The 20859-nt window shown below is 43.5% G+C and overlaps 1 protein-coding gene across 1 annotated transcript in view; it reads left to right on the forward strand.

Moving 5' to 3' along the window:
- doc2a (double C2-like domains, alpha) overlaps positions 1-20859 on the forward strand; it is a 221177-nt gene that overhangs the window by 46502 nt on the left and 153816 nt on the right. The window contains exon 2 of the mRNA XM_034189703.1: positions 17424-17762. Coding sequence (XP_034045594.1) covers positions 17429-17762 — 334 coding nt within the window. The 5' untranslated portion in view covers positions 17424-17428. The remainder of the gene's footprint in view (positions 1-17423; positions 17763-20859) is intronic.

A 20859-nucleotide genomic window follows, 5' to 3' on the forward strand; every position in this document is an offset into this window, starting at 1 on the left:
CACAAGGTCGAGTTCCCGGCAATTCTGCTTGAATCACACATGACTTAAATGCAGAACGCCATCTCATTATCTGCTTCAGCTGAAAGTCTTTAAGGTTGCACATGAGCACCATCCACAGGTGCTGCACATCATGTTGATGAGGATGAAGGACTCTTCTGCCAGCACCTTCTCCACAGACAATAAATCAGTTTGCATACCACCTGGAGGGCAAAGAAAAGAAAAGAACACCAAAACGTCCAGCCACACCCCCCCCAATACACAACATTTGCCTTACAATGTAAAGCACCTTGGGGCAACTGTTTGTTGTGATTTGGCGCTATATAAATAAAATTGATTGATTGATTGATTTTAAGGGGTTAAAGGTCACATTCTTTCTACACACTCTTTCATTAATTACATGCTCAGCAGCTGATGGTATTTTAGCATTGCATTTTAATTAAAAATGTTTAAGTTTGATTCCTTTGTTGTTGTTGTTTTTTTTTTACTGAGAATGTGGTTTTCTTTTATTTGTTAATTACGTGCCCTTCTTTAGGAAACAGTAACAATTTGGCAAAATCTCTGAGATACCTGAACAACCAAATCATTCAGAAAGTGCCTTGGGGCAACTGTTTGTTGTGATTTGGCGCTATATAAATAAATTGATTGAAAGTCTCAGCCGTCTCCAAACTATCTGGATGAGATTTGACATGAATGAATCTTTGTTGACGTCAGGATGGAGCGCATTAAGAACATGGAGTAAGCTTCATCAGAAGCTTTGCACAGTCGATCAGCTTAAAACAAACAAAAACAAAACTAAAAGAAAACAAAAACAAATAAAAACAAAAAGGGTCAAGAGACCCTGAAGTCCTTTGGACAAATACGGAGGAAGTGGCATTAATGATTCAAAGTCAATGAAAACCTTCGTGGAGGTTGACACTGATTCAAGCAATCTACATGCAGAATTATAGAAAAACTACTGTAAGTGAGCAGTTTCTCATTTGTGAAAAGGCTGTGCCACCTTTTCCTTTAATTACTGTTATGTTACAACAGAGTTTACCCACAATAGTTTGTGGTATTTAAAAAAGTTGTTATTGAAATTATAATTCCCATCACGTCACTGAACAGACACCAGAAACTGTGACCACTGTTATGTGTCGGACGCAGCTCGGAGAACCGACCAGCGTTTGAAGGACCCAGTATGAAATAAGCAGAGCACGGTACAAAGGCTAACTGAATTTAATACATAACAGTGATCATAATAATAATAAAAGGTGCGGTCTGGCGTGGTGCGCTCCCAGCAGCGCTAATGGTCCGGAGCCAGAAGCTGTTTCGGACCCAAGGACCCCGCCGACACCCCCCAGGTGGCCGCAACAACCGAGTCTGTGAAAGAAGGAACCATTATGTGAGTCCACACTCTACACACAGAACACTTAAAGGTGTACAAACAGCAAACACTTCCTGGCTTGATTACTGATCAGCTTCCAACCTGCAGGCATGGAACATCCCGTTCACAAATCACCACCGCAGTGGAAGCTGATACATGACTAACATACAGCTCAATACAATAAGGTGTGAGGGACACCACATTTACTGACTGTATAACTGTTAGTCACAAAATCCAACGTACCTCAGGAAGTGTGCTGACGAGCGTGAGACCTCACCCTCTCCTCTTTCACAGACCGTGCATCAAACCTGGACATTCTCAGCGTCCGCTGCTGATGAGATGGCTCCCAAGACGACGATCTCACCCGTCTGGTCACAAGGTCGAGTCTCTGGCAAATGCACACTGTGCACTTCAGTCTTAAATGCCAACATACTCCAATCCCTCCAGATGCACCTCAGCTGTGAGTCCTGACGAGTCACAGGTGATCAGGGTGAAGTCCTAACAGCCTCAGCAACACAGCCACTCAGTCCCAAATGCACGCCACCTGGGAGGAAACACAAAAGGCAAACAAACCAGCAGCCAGGCCCCCCCAGCCATACAACAACCACGTCATTATGTGGATGCAGGGTGCACAGTTTAAAAAATGTCTTCATTAATAAACCCAGTCCATCTCCAAAATTAAAAGGAATTATGTAAAAATATTCATATTTTGTCAAAATTTGCTGGATTCTATTCTGGGGAAGTTTCACAAAAATCAGTTGCATTAAAATGAACTCTCTTAATTATCAGCTCTGCTGACAAAGTGATGTTTTTAAAAAGTTGGTTTAAATGTCAAACATTTCCCGAAGGATGACCCACATCACTCATCTCAATCATTTTTTTTTTTTATCATTCATTCACTATAACCGCTTACTCCAACGAGTCACCGGGGGCTGGAGCCGATCCCAGTAGTCATATCATAGGGTGTGAGGCAGGGGACACTCTGGACAGGACGCCAGTCTATCACAGGGCCACATAGAGGCAGACAAATACATTCTCACTCACTCACTCACTCACTCACTCACTCACTCACTCACTCACTCACTCACTCACTCACTCACTCACTCACTCACTCACTCACTCACTCACTCACTCACTCACTCACTCACTCACTCACTCATCTTCAACTGTTTACTCCACTTAAAGGCCACAGGGGGCTGGAGCCTATCACAGCAGTCAGTAGAGCATGAGGCGGGGTACCACACCTGCATGCACACCTATGGACAATTTGCACACCTATGGACAACATGCAAACTCCACACAGAAAGGCCACAGGTGGGAATCAGTTCCATGACCTTGCTGTGAGGCAACAGAGCTAAGAGTACTGTCTCACTGGCCCGCTGCTGATGGAGAGTAGTTACAGATGCGAAACACACGAATGAAAGGCAACTCACAGCTGGTATCTCCCTTAATTGGTACAAAAGATACATTACTGCATGTCACCAGAATGTTGGCCAAACGTCAGCTGAATATTGCATGGACTTGCAGCTAAGATGGCTGTGTACATATTGCATATGTGCCAGTCGAATGCTGCACAGCACTTTTGGAAATGTTGAGCACAGCTTTCAAAGATGCAAGGATCTACTGATTTGCATGCGAATGCCGTGTGGCACTCTTATAGATGTCTAACGTCACTTGTGGCTGAAATGATGACACGTTTGTGCACAAAGTGATCAGTTGGTATTATCCTGTTATTATCCTGCTATTATGTGAATGGAGGCTGTGGAAATTCCCCCGACTGTACCCAGTAAGGAACAGCCCTGTAAATAATAATAAAATAGTAATAAATAAATTATTTTGATAAATAATGTATAATAATAAACAGTAATAACAAAGCCTAGCATGTTTCCACTGAGGAGTAAAAATACAACAAGAACAGAACACTCACCTATGTGTAGAATGATTTCCTGCAGGATGAAATATGTAATGTCCAGCAGTCTACACCATCAAAGAGATCTTGGCTGGTGCCGTCACACACAGATTGCATGCAATCGCCAGCCCCAGGATGACTTTTACCTTACCAATTTTGAACTCTTCACAGTCCAGGTGCGACATGTGTGACGCCCCGTGACTCAAATGAGGAAATTGCGACACCCAGCAAGCGTCACGCAAAATAAAGCAAATTGCCTCACAACTGCCGTTTGCACACTTTCAGAGCCCAGTGCAAGACTACCCTAACCACTAAGCCACCGTGGTGCCAATTTTTTCATCATGAAATGATCAATTTTTTTTCTGTTTATGTCAAAAATGAATCAAGTGATCCTGATCAAAATAATCATGTTTCTGGTGTCAGACAGTCATTAAGTGAAATTACATGAAGATTTGGATCAGGATGTTACACAACGCCATCATCATAGAAAAAATAAAATAAAAATGATTAACCACATTATTAACCAAAATTCAGACATTTTCAGTCTGGTTCCATCCTGTAGCAAAAAAAAAAAAAAAAAAAAAAAAAATGACAAAAACAATTAGAGCACTGCGCTCATAGAGCACAAACCTCCACCAACTAGTTTTCAATTCCACAAATCTTGGAAAAAAATTTCAAGGTCAAAGTCCTGTTAGAAGTGGCTTTTCATAAGATAAAATATAATACAAATATTCAATATTAAATTCAAATGTCCACAAAATCCACAATCCGGATCAGATCCGGATCAAACTTTGTCAGGTGACAGTGAGTGCCAGTTTGGTCCTCACTTTCAAATATGACAGTGAATGGGGCATGTTTGATTAAGATATAATGTAAAATATACGTTAAATGGGGTTTTCAATGTTAAATTTAAATGGCCACAAAATCTGTAATCTGGGTCAGATCCAGTGTCGCCATCCAAACAGCGCCCCACGGTTGGGATGGTTTTCTTGGGGTTGTTCTCATCCTCTAAACATGGTAAGTGGAGCTGATTCCAAAAAGCTCTATTCTGGTCTCATCTGACCACATGACCTTCTCCCATGCCTCCTCTGGATCATCCAGATGGTCACTGGTGAACTTCAAACGGGCCTGGACATGTGTTGGCTTGAGCAGGGGGACCTTGCTGCCCTGCAGGATTTTAAACCATGACAGCATCATGTGTTAGTAATGTAATCTTTGTGACTGTGGTCCCAGCTCTCTTCAGGTCATTGACCAGGTCCTCCTGTGTAGTTCTGAGCTTTCTCAGAATCATCCTTACCCCACAAAGTGAGATCTTGCATGGAATCCCAGACCCAGGGAGATTGACAGTCATCTTGTGTTTCTTCCACTTTCTAATAAATAATCATAACAGTTGTTGTCTTCTACCAAGCTGCTTGCCTGTTGTCCTGTAGTCCATCCCAGCCTTGTGCAGGTCTACAGTTTTGTCCCTGGTGTCCTTAGACAGCTCTTTGGTCTTGGCTATGGTGGACAGGTTGGAGTGTGATTGATTGAGTGTGTGAACAGGTGTCTTTTATACAGGTAACAAGTTCAAACAGGTGCAATTAATACAGGTAAAGATATAAAGATAGATTAATACAGGTGCAGAATATGAGGGCTTCTTAAAGAAAAATTAACAGGTCTGTGTGAGCCAGAATTCTTGCTGATTGGCAAGTGTTCAAATACTTATTTGCAGCAGTAACATACAAATAAATTATTCAAAAATCATACATTGTGATTTCCGGATTATTTTTTTTTTTTTTTAGATAATGTCTCTCACAGTGGACATGCACCTAAGATGAAAATTTCAGACCCCTCCATTATTTCTAAGTGGGAGAACTTGCAAAACCGCAGGGTGTTCAAATACTTATTTTCCTCACTGTACATAAACTCGCCAGGGGAAGGTGTTAAAGTCCTGGGTGCTGCGTGCACAAGCGTGTGTATGCGCAGTTGCGCAGTGGAGATCCTCGCGACACGTAGATCATCTCATCGGGACACCGGATCAAACTTTGTCAGTCGATAAAGGATATCATCCTTCATAAGGCTGTCAAATATAAAAGAAATTTGATCGTTACTGACAGAGTTATGAATTTTTGAAAATTCATCCAATGTTAAAGACAGGGATTTGTCCGATTTTCCAAGATTTTTCATGACTTTGACCTATGACCTTGAAAATTTAATCACTCCTTGCCTGTCAGGATATGAATCTTCAGTAAAATTTTCAGAATGATATATGAAAAATGGTGAGCTGCAGGCTGTTCACAAACAAACAAACAAACAAACAAACAAACAGACAAATAGGGGTAAAAACATATCCTCCTCCAACTTTGTGGCTGGCGGGGAAAAAAGGAAAGAAATACATTAAATTCTGCCTCTTTTTTGTGTCTTCTGTGTCCTAAAATTTCAGTCAAATATTTTCACCAAGTTCTCCAAACATCAGTGGAACGTTTCTGGCCACAGACCCCTGCAGGTCAGAGGTCAGAGGTTTTGAATTGATGGGTCAGTAATATTTGATAAGTATTGTCAAAATGTCTGATACCCTCAGTAAGGATTCAGTAGACACTGAAGTTTCACCTTCCTCACCCCTTCCTCACCCATCCCTCTAACACCTGTCAATCAACGCTCAGGTCAGTACTCAAAGTGACGGGTGCTCACCGAGTCACCCGAGTCAGGGGGTGATGGGTAAGAGAGCGGCACTAAGCACGGGGGTGAAGGAGCTCGGTAAAAGGAGGACAGAGAGCCGCTGCAGGAGAATTAAACATGCAGCAGTGAGTGACAGCTGAGATAGCAGGGAAGAGACAAATCTCTATTTCATTCAAGGAGAATGCAGGGATATATTTCATGAGCCATCATTACCATACTTCCACCACCCCCCCCCCCCCCACCCCATAATGCATTTCTTCACAGTAAACCTGCAGCCCTGTGCGTCTGTAGTAATCCCCCTGTGAACGGCTCCCTCGTGTTCCTGCTGAAAAACGCTGCTTCCCTCCTGAATTAAACACGACGGATTCAGCAGCTCATCCGTCATCTGACACAGAAAGTCCAACACCGGACAGCAAACATGCAGCAGCTCATATTTTAAACCGGTCAACAAAATACATTATGTCGAAAATAATTTATCTGTCGATTGTTTCTGCATGAAATGTATTAAATCAGACAACATTTATCAAAACATTTACAGCAGCTGGACTTCTTGTTGGGCTTAAAGACATTTTTAAAAAGTGAGATTGTGGTTTTTGCTCTTCAGGAAGGAAAAGAGTCTCTGCTGTAAAACAAACAAGGCTCAACAAATCTGATCATTAGAGCCGCTTCTCTTCAGAATCACTGAACAGGTAGCTCCTTGGATAAAGAGCAGGCTGGCCAATATGTGTTTGAATTCCACTCATGCTGCCTGTCTCCTTGGACAAGACATTTATCAGTCCGCCAGCTGTAAAAATGGGGACCGACCTTGGCTGGGCAAGTAAATGAGAGGCACAGTTGTAAAGTGCTTTGAGAATCTGCTAGATAGGAAACAAATACAGAAATTCAGTCCTTCTTATCTTCCTTCCTTCCTTCCTTCCTTCCTTGAAGTCTGCTTGTTCAGAACCAGTAAAGACAGAACAGATGGATCAGCTGAGGATCAGATGTCCCGCATGTGGCTGAAAGATCCAAGAAGCTCAAACCCACAAGAAGACTAACGTCTATTCTGCTGTTTTTGGAGTAGACAGGAATTTTCAAGCATGTACATCGGGCAACCCCAACAAACAAACAAACTTACAACTCCCCCCCCCCCCCCCCCCCAAAAAAAAAACAAGACAAACAGTTAAAATAAACAAAGACAAACAACCAAAGACAACCAAACGCCAAATAAACGCCAACGATTTTATTACGTCCTTGGCAAACGTAACAACAAAAAGCCAACAACAGACAACCAAAGATAAAGAGGCTAAACAACCACAAAGACAGCCAGCCAAAACAAAGACAAAGGAAGACAAACACCCAAAATAAACACAAACAAACAGAGAGACAACAAGACAACCAAAGACAAACTAACAGCCCAAACAGGAAACAAACACGAACCACCAAAACAACAAAAAGCCAACAACAGACAACCAAACACACATAGCCAAAATAAATAAATAAATGCCGATGATTTTATTACGTCCTTGGCGGACATAACAACAAAAAGCCAATAAGAGACAACCAAAGATGGCCAGCCAAAACAAAGACAAAGGAAGACAAACACCCAAAACCTACACAAACAAACACAGAGACAACAAGACAACCAACGACAAACAGCCAAAATAAAAAAACAAACAGCCAAAATAAGAAACAAAACCAAAGGCAATCAACCAAAACAAAAACAAACACAAACATGAACAGCCAAAACAAACAAAGAAAAATAGCCAAATCAATCACAACACCAAACAGCCAAAACAGACAAGCCAACACACACACACACACAAAGACAAAATAAACAAGCCAACATTCAACAAACACACACAAAGACAAAGACAAAGAACCAAAACCACACAAACAAACGCAAAACAACCATGACAAGACAATCAAAGAAAACAACCAAAACATAAAACAAACAGCCACGATAACAAAGTTAAACAAAGACAAACAACTAAACAAAAACAAACGCTAACAGCCAAAACAAACAAACAAACAAAAAAGACAAAGAAAACAACCAAATCAAACACAAAGACTAACAGCCAAAACAAACAAGCAAACAAAGAAGCTAACACACACACACACACACACACACACACACACACATGCAAAAACCAAAACAAACATAATCAAAACAAACACAGAGACAAGCAGCCAAAATAAACACAAAAACAAACAAATCAAGCATACAGGTTGTTCTTGTTTTGATTCTCTCAACAGATGACTAAATTAAAAATGAGTGAGGATTAAGCTGTTCTCACACCTGATTGAGTTTAGTGCTGTTTCGCTCCAACTTGATTCACAGCGGTTGATTTCCCCATCACCTCTCAGCAGGCAGCATTCACTGTCCAGTTCTCCCGTTCAGGCACACCACTCAGCAAATTCTGGAAAATTCTATTTCTTGTGGGGCTTGGTGGAGTTCCAGCCATCACAGCTCTGTCCACAAATGGCTCAGGAGAACCTGGAACAAGTCCAGTGCAACTTGATGTAACTCCGAGTGAACTTGATATACATTCTGTCATCAGCCCTTCATATTTTGGGGTATTTCTTCTTGTGTTCAGCATGAAAATTGGACACTGAGTTGTGTGGAGTTTGTTTGTTTGGGTTCCCATGTGGAGTTGGGTGCCAAGAGGTCTACCTGAGCTCCCAAAAGGTCTGGCTGTGTTCAACACCAGCAGAGGTTTGAGTGATCTTTCCTAACTTGTGCTGATCTATGTGAGGCAGCACATTGACCTCCACCTGGGAAACACATGAACCGTTCTGAGGTGATGCTCAGGAAAAGTCAGCCAGGTCTGAAAGCCACCTTAGAAAATCAGGAAGTAATTTTCTGACTTCCTACTGAAAGTAAAGGAAAATAAACAACAGTAAAACCTCACCATTGCTCCACTGTGTCATCTGCTGGCTGGTTTATTTTTTGTAGGTGTTTTTGTTGTTGTGGCCTGTAACTAATTAGTGTGTAGGCAGCACACAGTTTGTGGATCTCACTGCCACCTCACAGCCAGAAGCTTCCAGTTTCACTTCCGACCTGATCTTTCCTGTGTTTAATTTGCATGTTCTCCACATCTTTGTGTGGGTTCCCTCCGGATGCTCCGGCTTCCTCCCACTTCCAAAGACATGTACATTAGGTGAACGGGTGATTAAATTAACTATAGGTGTGAATGAGAGTGGCAATGAGTTTGTCAATACGCGTGGACGCGGCCTGTACAGGGTCCTCCCTGTGCCCCCCACCCCACCCCCCATTCCTTTCACCTTAAAATCAATAATGGCTCATTTAAGGCTGCATGGAATCAAAATAACAAATGTCTGTTATATAATATACAAAACTGACAACGTTCTCGTCAGCTCAGTAGATTTTTTTTTCTGCTCAGCATTTCTTGAGTAGTCTCGTGGGAGGTTTTTTTTTCCCACTCTTTCACTTTCCTTCTGCATCATTCTCCATCCTCTCTGTTTTCTCAAACACACTGTTGCTTATTTGTGCCTTTTGTGTTCCCTTTGTGTTGAACACACTTTCTCCTTCAATTGAATTCAGGGCAATTCATGTGACCATCACGGGGAACAAGGACCCTGTTCACGGCAAATCAACCTTTCAAATGCAACGTTCAAATCATTTCTTGTTGAACTTTGTTTAATTGGCAGAACTTCACACTGACTCCACACTGGGTCTCGCCAGCTGTTAGTATGTGCTACTCAACCACTTCTCTATGTACTAGAACAGTGGTTCCCAAATGGTGGTACGCGTACCCCCGGGGGTACGTAAGTGCCTGTAGGGGGTACGCGGGGCAATGAGCAAAAAAGAAAAAAAAATGTCATAACACGCTGTAATTGTGATAAGCTGTCTGAAACAATACTATTATAGATGTGTGTAAATGCTACCATCTAGTGTTGAGTCAATTTATTGCGCAACAGATGGGTGTGACTATCTGGGTGATTGACACCTGTTGCCATGCCAGCGCAGCTCACTTAGCCGCCCCATGAGCCCGCCACACGAGCGGCAATATGGACAAGTGGCTAACGGGAAGAAAACAGCCCAGTGCCAAGACACCTGCCACAACTAGTCAGCTTGCTGCTAGCGATAACAGTCCAGCTGATTGTCCAACTACAGCGACTATGACGGACTCAGATCTGATCGATGACCCCGATGTTTGTGTGGCTAGCGAGAGTCAAGCTAGCATAGCCAGCAGTATCAAAGAGGACAGCGGTGACAGAGACGCAGAGCATTGCAGTGTGAGACAGCAGACTTTTGATCAAGACCAAAGACTATTTAATCGAGAGAATAAGACATCAAAGAATCGCAAATATGATGACAACTACATTGCTCTTGGTTTCACGTGTGTTAACACGGGTGGATTTCTTCGCCCGCAGTGTGTTAATTGTGCAAAAGTTCTATCGCAAAATGCAATGAAGCCATCACTATTGCGCAGGCATTTAGAGACCAGTCATCCCCATTTGAAAAATAAACCACGTGAATACTTTGAGCGTCAGCTGAAGCTATTATGTTGTGTGTTGGGGGGTTTGGCTGGACATTTGGGTGTTCTTTTCTTTTCTTTGCTCTCCAGGTGGTATGCAAACTGATTTGTTGTCTGTGGAGAAGGTGCTGGCAGAAGAGTCCTTCACCCTCATCAACGTGATGTGCAGCACCTGTGGATGGTGCTCACGTGCAACCTTAAAGACTTTCAGCTGAAGCAGATAATGAGATGGCGTTCTGCATTTAAGCCATGTGTGATTCAAGCAGAATTGCCGGGAACTCGACCTTGTGATGTTCGTTTGTGAGACGCTGAGGACCGCGCCTGGGTTTGACACATCGTGCCTGTGAAGGAGGACGGGTGAGGGACACATGCTGTCAGCACACATCAGAGGTGATTGATTGTCTGAATAATTGTTAACAGTAACTTGGTATTTTGTTACGCAGTATATTTGAATATTGATGAGAATTGTGCAGCTCGCTTCTCACTGCCGTGGCGTGCGGACTGATGATCCTCCACCTGTTGTGAGAAGCTGCTCATTTACATAAAGCTTAAATTCAGACCTGAATGTGTTGCTGATAGTGTGTGCCTTTGAAGGATATTAGTTGTAGCTGCTGACTTACCTCACCTTTTCTATCCTTCGCAGAGTCAGTTTGTTGTGTCCACCTGGGGGGTGTTTGGCAGTGAACGTCCTTCGATCCTTTTGGGCGCTGGAGAGCGTGCCGTCCTTCACTCCGCCAGACTGATGCAGTTTTACGTTTGTACACTTTGTATTGCACAAAAGGGGGAAAAATAAAACTGTTTTGTTATTGGAACCGCTTTCTGGTTGTTTTAGCGCTGGGTTCCGTCAGACGCAGGTCCGCTCCTCAACCCGCGTCGACACATAACATATTATCTGCAAGTAAAAGTTGTATTGCAGAGACAGACACTGCTTAACAGGAACCGGCTGCGAGCATCATACATGGTCAGCTATAGAGTTGCTAAAACTAACAAGCCACACACTATAGTGGAGGATTTAATACTCCCTGCTGCCTCAGATATGGTTGGAGCAATGTTGGGGGAAAAGGCAAAAAAGACTATACGGACTATCCCGTCATCGAACAACACAGTTTCTCGACACATCAGTGCTATGGCTGAGGACGTTTTGAAACAGCTTCTTCAGCGGGTAAGAGGCAGCGAGTATTACGCTCTACAGCTGGATGAGTCCACAGATGTTGCTGGCCTTGCACACCTCCTTGTATACGTGTGTTACATACATGAAGGGACAGTAACAGAGGACATGCTCTTTTGTAAACCTCTTGAGGAAAGGACCACTGCACTTGACATTTTTCAAAAGCTGGATAAGTTTGTGAACACAAACGGCCTAATGTGGGATAGATGTGTGGGTATATGCACAGATGGCGCACGGGCAATGACAGGTAGACATGGGGGTGTGGTGACACGCATGCAAGCAGTGGCACCAGATGCCACATGAGTACACTGCAGCATCCACCATGAGGCGCTGGCTGCAAAGGGAATACCTGCTCACCTCAAGAATGTTTTGGACATCACCATAAAGATGGTCAACTTTGTGAAAGCCAAGCCCATGAACTCACGCTTGTTTGCTGCGTTGTGTAATGAAATGGGCAGTGAGTATGAGACGCTGTTATTACACACAGAGGTGCGCTGGCTTTCAAGAGGCAGGGTATTAACTCGCTTTTTTGAGTTGAGAGATGAACTTAAAGTTTTCTTCAGTAAACATGATTTTGCCCTGTCAGAACATTTGCACAACGAAGAATTTCTCACTAGTCTGGCTTATCTTTGTGACATTTTTTCACATCTGAATGAATTAAATCTTGGATTACAAGGGCTAACTGTAACAATATTCAATGTTCAAGATAAAATTGAGGCCATGATCAAAAAGGTAAAACTCTGGATAAACTCCCTTGAGTCAAACAATACCGACGTTTTCCCAGTGTGGCATGAGTTTTTGTGCTCAAACGAACTCAGACTGAGAGGCTGCGTGAAAGCAGAGATGAAGGCGCACCTTGGCGCACTGTCTGCAGAGCTGCGTAGATATTTTCCTGAGGCGGACGGGTCAAACGAGTGGATACGTCATCCATTTATTGCAGTGACCACGTCTTTATCAACAGCGGAACAGGAGAGCCTTATTGACATTGCAACAGATGGATCGCTAAAAGCAGAATTTAATCAGAAGACACTGACTGACTTTTGGATTGGCCTGCGCGTGGAGCAACCTGTTATGTGCCGACGCGGGTTGAGGAGCGGACCTGCGTCTGACTGAACCCAGCGCTAAATAACCAGAAAGCGGTTCCAGAAAAAACAAAGCAATTTTATTTTCCCCCTTTTGTGCAATACTCTGTGTACAAACATAAAAGTGCGTTTGTCTGGCGGAGTGAAGGACGGCGCGCTCTCCAGCGCCCAAACGGATCGAAGCCCGGCGCTTCTGGACTCACGTTCACCGCCAAACACCCCCCAGGTGGACACGACAAACCGATTCTGTGAAGGATAGAAAAGGTGAGGTAAGTCAGCAGCTACAACCAATATCCTTCAAAGGCACACACTATCAGCAACACATTCAGGTCTGAATTCAAGCTTTTTGTAAATGAGCAGCCTCTCACAACAGGTGGAGGATCATCAATCCGCACGCCACGGCCGTGAGAAGCGAGCTGCACAATTCTCATCAATGTTCAAATATACTGTGCAACAAAATACCAAATTACTATTAACATTTATTCAGACAATCAATCACCTCTGATGTGTGCTGACAGCATGTGTCCCTCACCCGTCCTCCCTCACAGGCACGACGTGTCAAACCCAGGCGTGGTCCCCAGCGTCTCACAAACGAACATCACAAGGTCGAGTTCCCGGCAATTCTCCTTGAATCACACATGGCTTAAATGCAGAACGCCATCTCATTATCTGCTTCAGCTGAAAGTCTTTAAGGTTGCACGTGAGCACCATCCACAGGTGCTGCTTATCACATTGATGAGGGTGAAGGACTCTTCTGCCAGCACCTTCTCCACAGACAATAAATCAGTTTGCATACCACCTGGAGAGCAAAGAAAAGAAAACACCACCCAAATGTCCAGCCAAACCCCCCAACACAGAACACAACCTGCACTTGCAAAGCGCGCTATTAAGACTCTCATGCCATTCGCAACTACGTATTTGTGTGAAAGTGGATTTTCCACACTGACGAACATGAAAACAAAATACAGAACCAGACTTAATGTTGAAAATGACTTGAGACTCAGCCTTTCACGCATTGAGCCTAACATTACTGAGCTGTGTGCATCCAGTCAAGCCACGCTTCACATTAAACATTGGAGTTTTCCATTGCATTATAATTGTTCACATTGTGGTTTAAATTGTTTTAATTAAGGCAGATACTGAAATGAGGCTTCAGTAGGTTTTGTTAATAAGTGCCTCAAAGGTTCAGCCCACTAAATTTGAAGTTAATAAAACATTTGTTATTCTAATAAATTATACACACAAATGTGTCTGTTGTGTGGGCCGCTGAAGAGGAGGTACTGCTGGCCCACCACCACAAGATGGCACCGTGCTTGAAGTGCGGGCTTCAAGCATGAGAGGGCGTTGGAGCAACCAGGAGTGACAGCTGTCACTCATCCTCCGTACCAGCTGTCACTCATCCACTACTCATCACCACCACCATAAAGGCCGGACTGCAACTCCACCTCCCCGCCGAGAAATCAACTACCACTCAGGTAATTTTCTCTGCTCACTTAAATTCGAGTATTAGTCTGATCTCTTTTTGCAGCCGTTTTCCTGGGACGGATACCCTGTCTGTGGAGTTGGCGTTTGGTATGGACCGCGACGGCTTCGCCTCACACCCCACCCAGATAAGTGGTTATCTCAGGAGCTGCACGAGTGTGTGATTGGAGGTGGAGTTTCTCCCTCCTTTACTGAATACAGACTGTGGGATTACTGAGTGTGCGACCTCACACTCATCTGGACTGTCTCTGTTCTCTGCCAGCAGTACCGGGTCTGACTGCTGAAGACAGCGGCCACCTGGGGCGCAGGGCTTGGCGGCTCCGGTGTTCTTCAGCTCCGTTGGCGGTGGAAGCTGTGTGGATCCGGCTTTTCTCTTGCCAGGCGTCTTCTATCGTCGAGCCTGCCCACACGTCACCTGGTGTATGATTGACAGTCACTGTATTGTTATTGTCTGTACATCGTTGTGTGATTCACAACATTAAATTGTTACTTTTTGGCTTATCCATTGTCCGTTCATTAACGCCCCCTGTTGTGGGTCCGTGTCACGACACTTTCACAACAGTGTCTGTATATTGTGATATATATATGATGTAATTTTATGTGGTTGATAAAACTTAAATGACATGTCAAGTCCGCCAGTGACAGGGGGTACATGACTGAAACTCAAATGCCCAAAGGGGTACTTGTCTTGAAAAAGTTTGGGAACCACTGTCCTACGTCATAGTGAGGCCCAGTATTTTTACTGTGACCAGTTATCTTTGTGATACAGTTCTGTTCTGAATACACATGGCGTGGAGGTTGTACAGAGAGCTGAGGAGATACAGAGGGTGGAGGAATGGAGCAGCTGCAAGATGTAGATAAGTTTAAATACTTGAGGTGAACTGTCTGAAGTAATGGAGAGTGTGGCAGTGAAGTGAAGAAGAGCGTGAAGACAGGGTGGAGAAAGGTAGCAGGAGTGATTTGTGACAGAAAGATAACTGGAAGAGTGAAGAGAAACATTTAGAAGACACTAGCTGAGGCCAGCTATGTTGTAGAGCTTAGAGGCGGCGGCACTAACAAAAAGACACGATGCTACGATCTTCTTTGAGAGTGACAGCTCAGGTGGGACGGTTTGGAGACAAAGTCAGAGAGATGAGAATGAGATGGTTTGGACATGTGAAAAGGAGGGACTGAGGGTATATAGGGAGAAGGATGCTGAGGATGCAGCCACCAGGCAGGAAGAGAAGAGGGAAACCATAGGGGAGGTTTATGGATGTGGTAAGGGAGGACATACAGGTGGTTGTTGTGACAGAGGAAGATACAGAGGACAGGGTGAGATGGAGATTGATGATCTGCTGTGGTGACCCCTAACGGGAACAGCCAGAAGAAGAAGTTAGGTCATCAAAACCCCACAGCATTTTAGATTATTTTAAGGGTTATTTTTTCTTTCCTTCTCTCAGTGTAAAATCTTCTAAATGTTTTTTAATACCATGGTGCTGAAGAGGCTGCAGTATGTGAATGCTGAGGAATGAATGACAGCAAAATAATTTAAAATTTTTGGAACATTGTGCATTCTGGATTGCACAAAGCTGACAGTGATGAATTTACCGGACACGTGCAGGTCAGATCATTTTTGATTAGATGCATCATTTGATTACCACGGTGTCATTAGCGGCCACACTCGCTGCTCTTGCCTCCGAACAGTTCAGCAGATTTCTGCAGCTAACAGCTGTGACGCTATATAAGGCTGTCAGTACCTCTGCTCTCTGTTATTCATTTACACACAGACACACACACACCACCACCAACAACAACAGGCTTCACGGGGTTTTTTTTCAGCTAAGAAATCACGTGTACATAAGTATTCACAGCCTTTGCCATGAAGCTCAAAATTGAGCTCAGGTTCATCCTGTTGCCACTGATCATCCATGAGATGTTCTATAGCTTAACTGGAGTCCAGCTGAGATAAATTCAGTTGATTGAACATGATTTGGAAAGACATAAGGTCCCACAGTTGACTGGCCAACTCTGTGAACGTCCTTGAGTGGCCCAGGCAGAGCCCAGACCTGAATCTGATTGACATCTCTGGAGAGATCTGAAAATGGCTGTGCGCTGACACTCCCCATCTAACCTGATGGAGCTTGAGAGGTGCTGCAAAGAGGAATGGACAAAACTGCACAAAGATAGGTGCACCAAGCTCATGGCATCATATTCAAGAAGACTCAAGACTGTAATTGCTGCCAAAGGTGCATCAACAATGTATTGAGCAAAGGGTGTGAATACTTACGTACACGTGTTTTTTTATTTTTTTATTTTTAATAATTTTGCAAGAATACCAAAAAACTTTTTTCATATTGTCATTATGGGGTGTTGTGAGTAGAATTGTGAGGGGAAAAATGAATTCCGTCCAATTTGGAATTCGGCTGTAACATAACAAAATGTGGATAAAGTGAAGGCTGTATATAGTACCTTTCCATCTGAATCAGAAGCTCAAAGTGCTTTACAATGATGTCTCATATTCACCAATTCACACAGACTCACACACCGATGTTAGGGTGTTACCATGCAAGGTGCTCACTACACACTGGGAACAACTTGGGGGTTAATGACTTTGCCCAAGGGAATTTAGTGATTTACTGATTTTCAGGGGTTTGAACCTATGATGCTCTGGTCTCAAGTGCACCGCTTAACCATTGGTTTGGCTGCTGCACTTGGTGCTAATAGCTGTAAAACATTACAGTTCCTTTGGAGAGTCTGGACTGTGTTGGTGTTTTTATGTTGAAGGTCGGGAGGCATTTTTTCCTCACAAGATTCTCAATAAATCATTTAATAACTCAAAAAAATTTCCATATTTGTAGCTTTATTACCTTCTAAGCTGATTGGAAATTAAAATATTCATGATTCAGGAAGGTTCAAAATGCATCAGATGATACCAAATGGGATTACCACAGAAATGAGCCTTTCATTTATTCTATTACTCATCGCAAATACGATTGTGTTTAACGTTAATGAAAAGCAACAAACAGTGTCTGGATCAAATTTCTTTGCATTGTTGTCATTTGACTGTTTCAGGTTTTAAACTATGAGGTTTATGATGCCAATTATGAAATATGGTTATTTTATAATTACTTGAATAGTTACTTGAAATAAGTAGCAATACATATGATTCTTAACGTCTGACATTTGAAAATATAAAAACAACAACATCTCAGCAGTTTTTAAGTAAGTAAACAGCAGCCTCCTGACTGAAGGTAATAATAAATTGTGACTTACAATAATATGACCTTTCTGTGTTTGCTCTCAGACTCTATGACGGTGCAGCGTGGAAAGAAGCTCAGCATCTCCATCCAGGAACACATGGCCATTGATGTTTGCCCTGGACCAATTAAACCCATCCAACAGATCTCTGCCTATTTTCCGCGCCTGTCCCCCACCTCCCCCACTCCTGTCTCCCCAAACCCCACCAGCTCCCCACTGTCCCTCAGCCCCACTGCTGTGGCCTCCAGTATCAGTGGTGCCCAACTCCTGTCGCCTCTGCTGCCCTATGGCAGGGTGGGTGGCGGCGGCGGTGGCGGCTCCCTCTCGCTGACCAGCAGCGTCGACACGTCGGTGGAGATCAACAGCTCAGACAGTGACGACTGCAGTGAGCCTCACTGTTGGCATGTGTCTGTGTGTGCCTGTCAAACCATCTGTACACGTCTGCACAACAGAGTTCATGCATGCATGCACACACGCACGTGGAGGACGCCATGCATGCTGCTTCACCTGAACGTTATGTGTGCATGTGGAACATTACAGACACCTGTTAGAGCTGCAGGTTAAAGGTCACTCAAGGTGCACCCATCTGTTACTCATCTTTCTTTCTTATTTATTTTTTTGTCCAGATCCACACTAAATGAGGATTGTTTTCTGAAATATAGAATAATAGCACTGTATCGGGACGTCTAAACCCATGTATGAGATTACGTAGACGTGAGATATACAAGGTCTGTTAGAAAAGTATCGGACCTTTTTATTTTTTGCAAAAACTATATGGATTTGAATCATGTGCGCTTGCATCAGCCAAGCTTGAACCTTCGTGCGCATGCGTGAGTTTTTTCACGCCTGTCAGTTGTGTCATTCGCCTGTGGGCAGGCTTTGAGTGAGCACTGGTCCACCCCCTCGTCGGATTTTCATTGTCAGGAAAATGTCTGAACGGCTGGAGCAGCGCTGCATCAAATTTTTCAAGAAACTGTGTGAGACAGCCAGGTGGAAACCATTCGGAAAATTCAGATGGCTTTCGGTGAAGATCTTATGGGCATCACACAGATTAGGGAGCATTACAACTGGATTAAAGACGGCCCACAGTGGCTGAGGGCGCGCCACGCGTCGAGCGGCCATCGACATGCTGAAATGACCAGATCATTTCTAAAGTGAAGGCTATGTTGATCCGGGACGTCGTGTGACTACCAGAGAAATGGCAGAAAAGGTGGACATCAGCCATTTTTTGTCAGATTCCACTGTTACAGGAGATTTTGTAATGAAAGACATGCGGAGGCATTTGCGCGTCGGGACGAAGCCGCAATGGCATTAGGTCTTCCACCATTCAGAAGATTCAGACGGCTTTCGGTGGCTTTTTAGTCGAGTGAGTATCCGAGAAATTGTGGAGAGCTGGGCATGTCACAACATGTCCTGTGAGACTTCCAGCACGGACTTGCTTTTGTTCTTCGCCATTGCAGCTTCGTCCCTACGCGCGAATGCCTCCGCACATCTTTCATTACAAAATCTCCTGTAACAGTGGAATCTGACGAAAAATGGCTGATGTCCACCTTTTCTGCCATTTCTCTGGCAGTCACACGACGTCCCGGATCAACACAGCCTTCACTTTGGAAATGATCTGGTCATTTCAGCCTGTCGATGGCCACTCGAAGCTCGGCGCGCCCTCAGCCGCTGTGGGCCGTCTTTAATCCATTTGTAATGCTCCTTAAACTGTGTGATGCCCATAGGATTTTCACCAAAAGCCATCTGAATTTTCCGAATGGTTTCCACCTGGCTGCCTTACACAGTTTCTTGAAAAATTTGATGCAGCGCTGCTCCAGCCATTCAGACATTTTCCTGACAATGAAAATCTGTCGAGAGGGGTGGACCAGTGCTCACTCAAAGCCTGCCCACAGGCGAATGATGAAAAAAAAACTAACGCATGCGCACGAAGGTTCAAGCTTGGCTGATGCAAGCACACATGATTCAAATCCATATAGTTTTTGCAAAAAATAAAAAGGTCAGATACTTTTCTAACAGACCTCGTACACGAAGCTATAACCTCCACCCATCAAGTGAATATAAAGGATTATTAACTGTTCAAGTGAGGTTAATAATTTGTTTATTATATGGCTATTATATATGTAAACACGCAAACTTACAGTATCGCCCGAATATGCTGCTGATGGTGTTGGGCTCGTTGGCTTTCTTCACCTCCACTAGCTTAAGAGATGGTCCATCATTAGCTGGTAAGCTTTCAAATCTGTGTGTTTTTCTGATGCTGTTTAGATATTTATGGAGTATGTTCATGTCCGACTTGGTTTTTCTAATTGTGCTTTTAGCTTCCTGGTTTCTAACAAAAATACGCGTTGCGGTCTGATTGTCATGGTAACCTGTCCGATAAGGGAAAATATCCGACTGGTAATCAGAGCGTGTGTAGCGCATGTAGCGTCACAGCCATATAATAATATCAGTTATCAAGTTGTTCACCAATGAATACGGCCTCAGGGTGTATGGTTTTCTTCAGGGTGTATAAAGCCATATTTATTGGTAAAACAACTTGATTGTTGTGAAAGTGTAGGAACACGGACCCACAACAGGGGGCGTAAAAGAACGGGCAATGGATAAGCCAAACAGTAACAATTTAATGTTGTAAATTGTGCACAACGGAATACAGACAACAATCAGTTTGGGACTATAGTCAATTACACGTTGGGTGACGTGTGGGCAGGCTTGAGGATAGGAGACGCCCGTAATAGCATTGCCTGTTGTGCAGTTAATTGTGCTAATGGATCATCTAAGAAGTGCATGCTGCAATATTTCCCTCAAATGAAATTTTTGTTATTTATTTTCATGATATAACATATTAACAGCAGCCATCGTAGCTTAGCTGATGTTAGCTCCGCTTCCAGTGATACTCTGTAACCATAGACATTATAAAGAGTAGACGCCGCATCGACCGCTGCCGCCTATTGGCGCCGACGAGCCGTGGGGCCGCCCTCTTAGACCGGTCACCCGCTCCACTCAGTGTTCTTTGGCAGCACAATGAAGTGTCAGTGCATTTAATCCATCGTAACTCTCTGAATACTAAACTGATTTTCACAATTTTTTTCTGCAAACGTTATACATGTAGCTATGATACAGGATAAATTGTTCGCGTATTTTAGTATTAATAGCGGAATTAAAAGTAATAGAATATTCTAATATACAACCTCCAATTCCAATGAAGTTGGGCCGTTGTGTAAAATGTAAATAAAAACAGAATACAATGATTTGCAAATCGTCTTCAACCTATATTGAATTGAATACACCACAAAGACAAGATATTTAGTGTTCAAACTGATAAACTTTATTGTTTTTGTGCAAATATTTGCTCATTTTGAAATGGATGCCTGCAGCAGGTTTCAAAAAGCTGGGACAGTGGTATGTTTACCACTGTGTTACATCACCTTTCCTTCTAACAACACTCAATAAGCATTTGGGAACTGAGGACACTAATTGTG

The sequence above is a fragment of the Thalassophryne amazonica genome, chromosome 16, assembly GCF_902500255.1.
Source record: "Thalassophryne amazonica chromosome 16, fThaAma1.1, whole genome shotgun sequence".
In the NCBI taxonomy this organism is placed as follows: Eukaryota; Metazoa; Chordata; class Actinopteri; order Batrachoidiformes; family Batrachoididae; genus Thalassophryne; species Thalassophryne amazonica.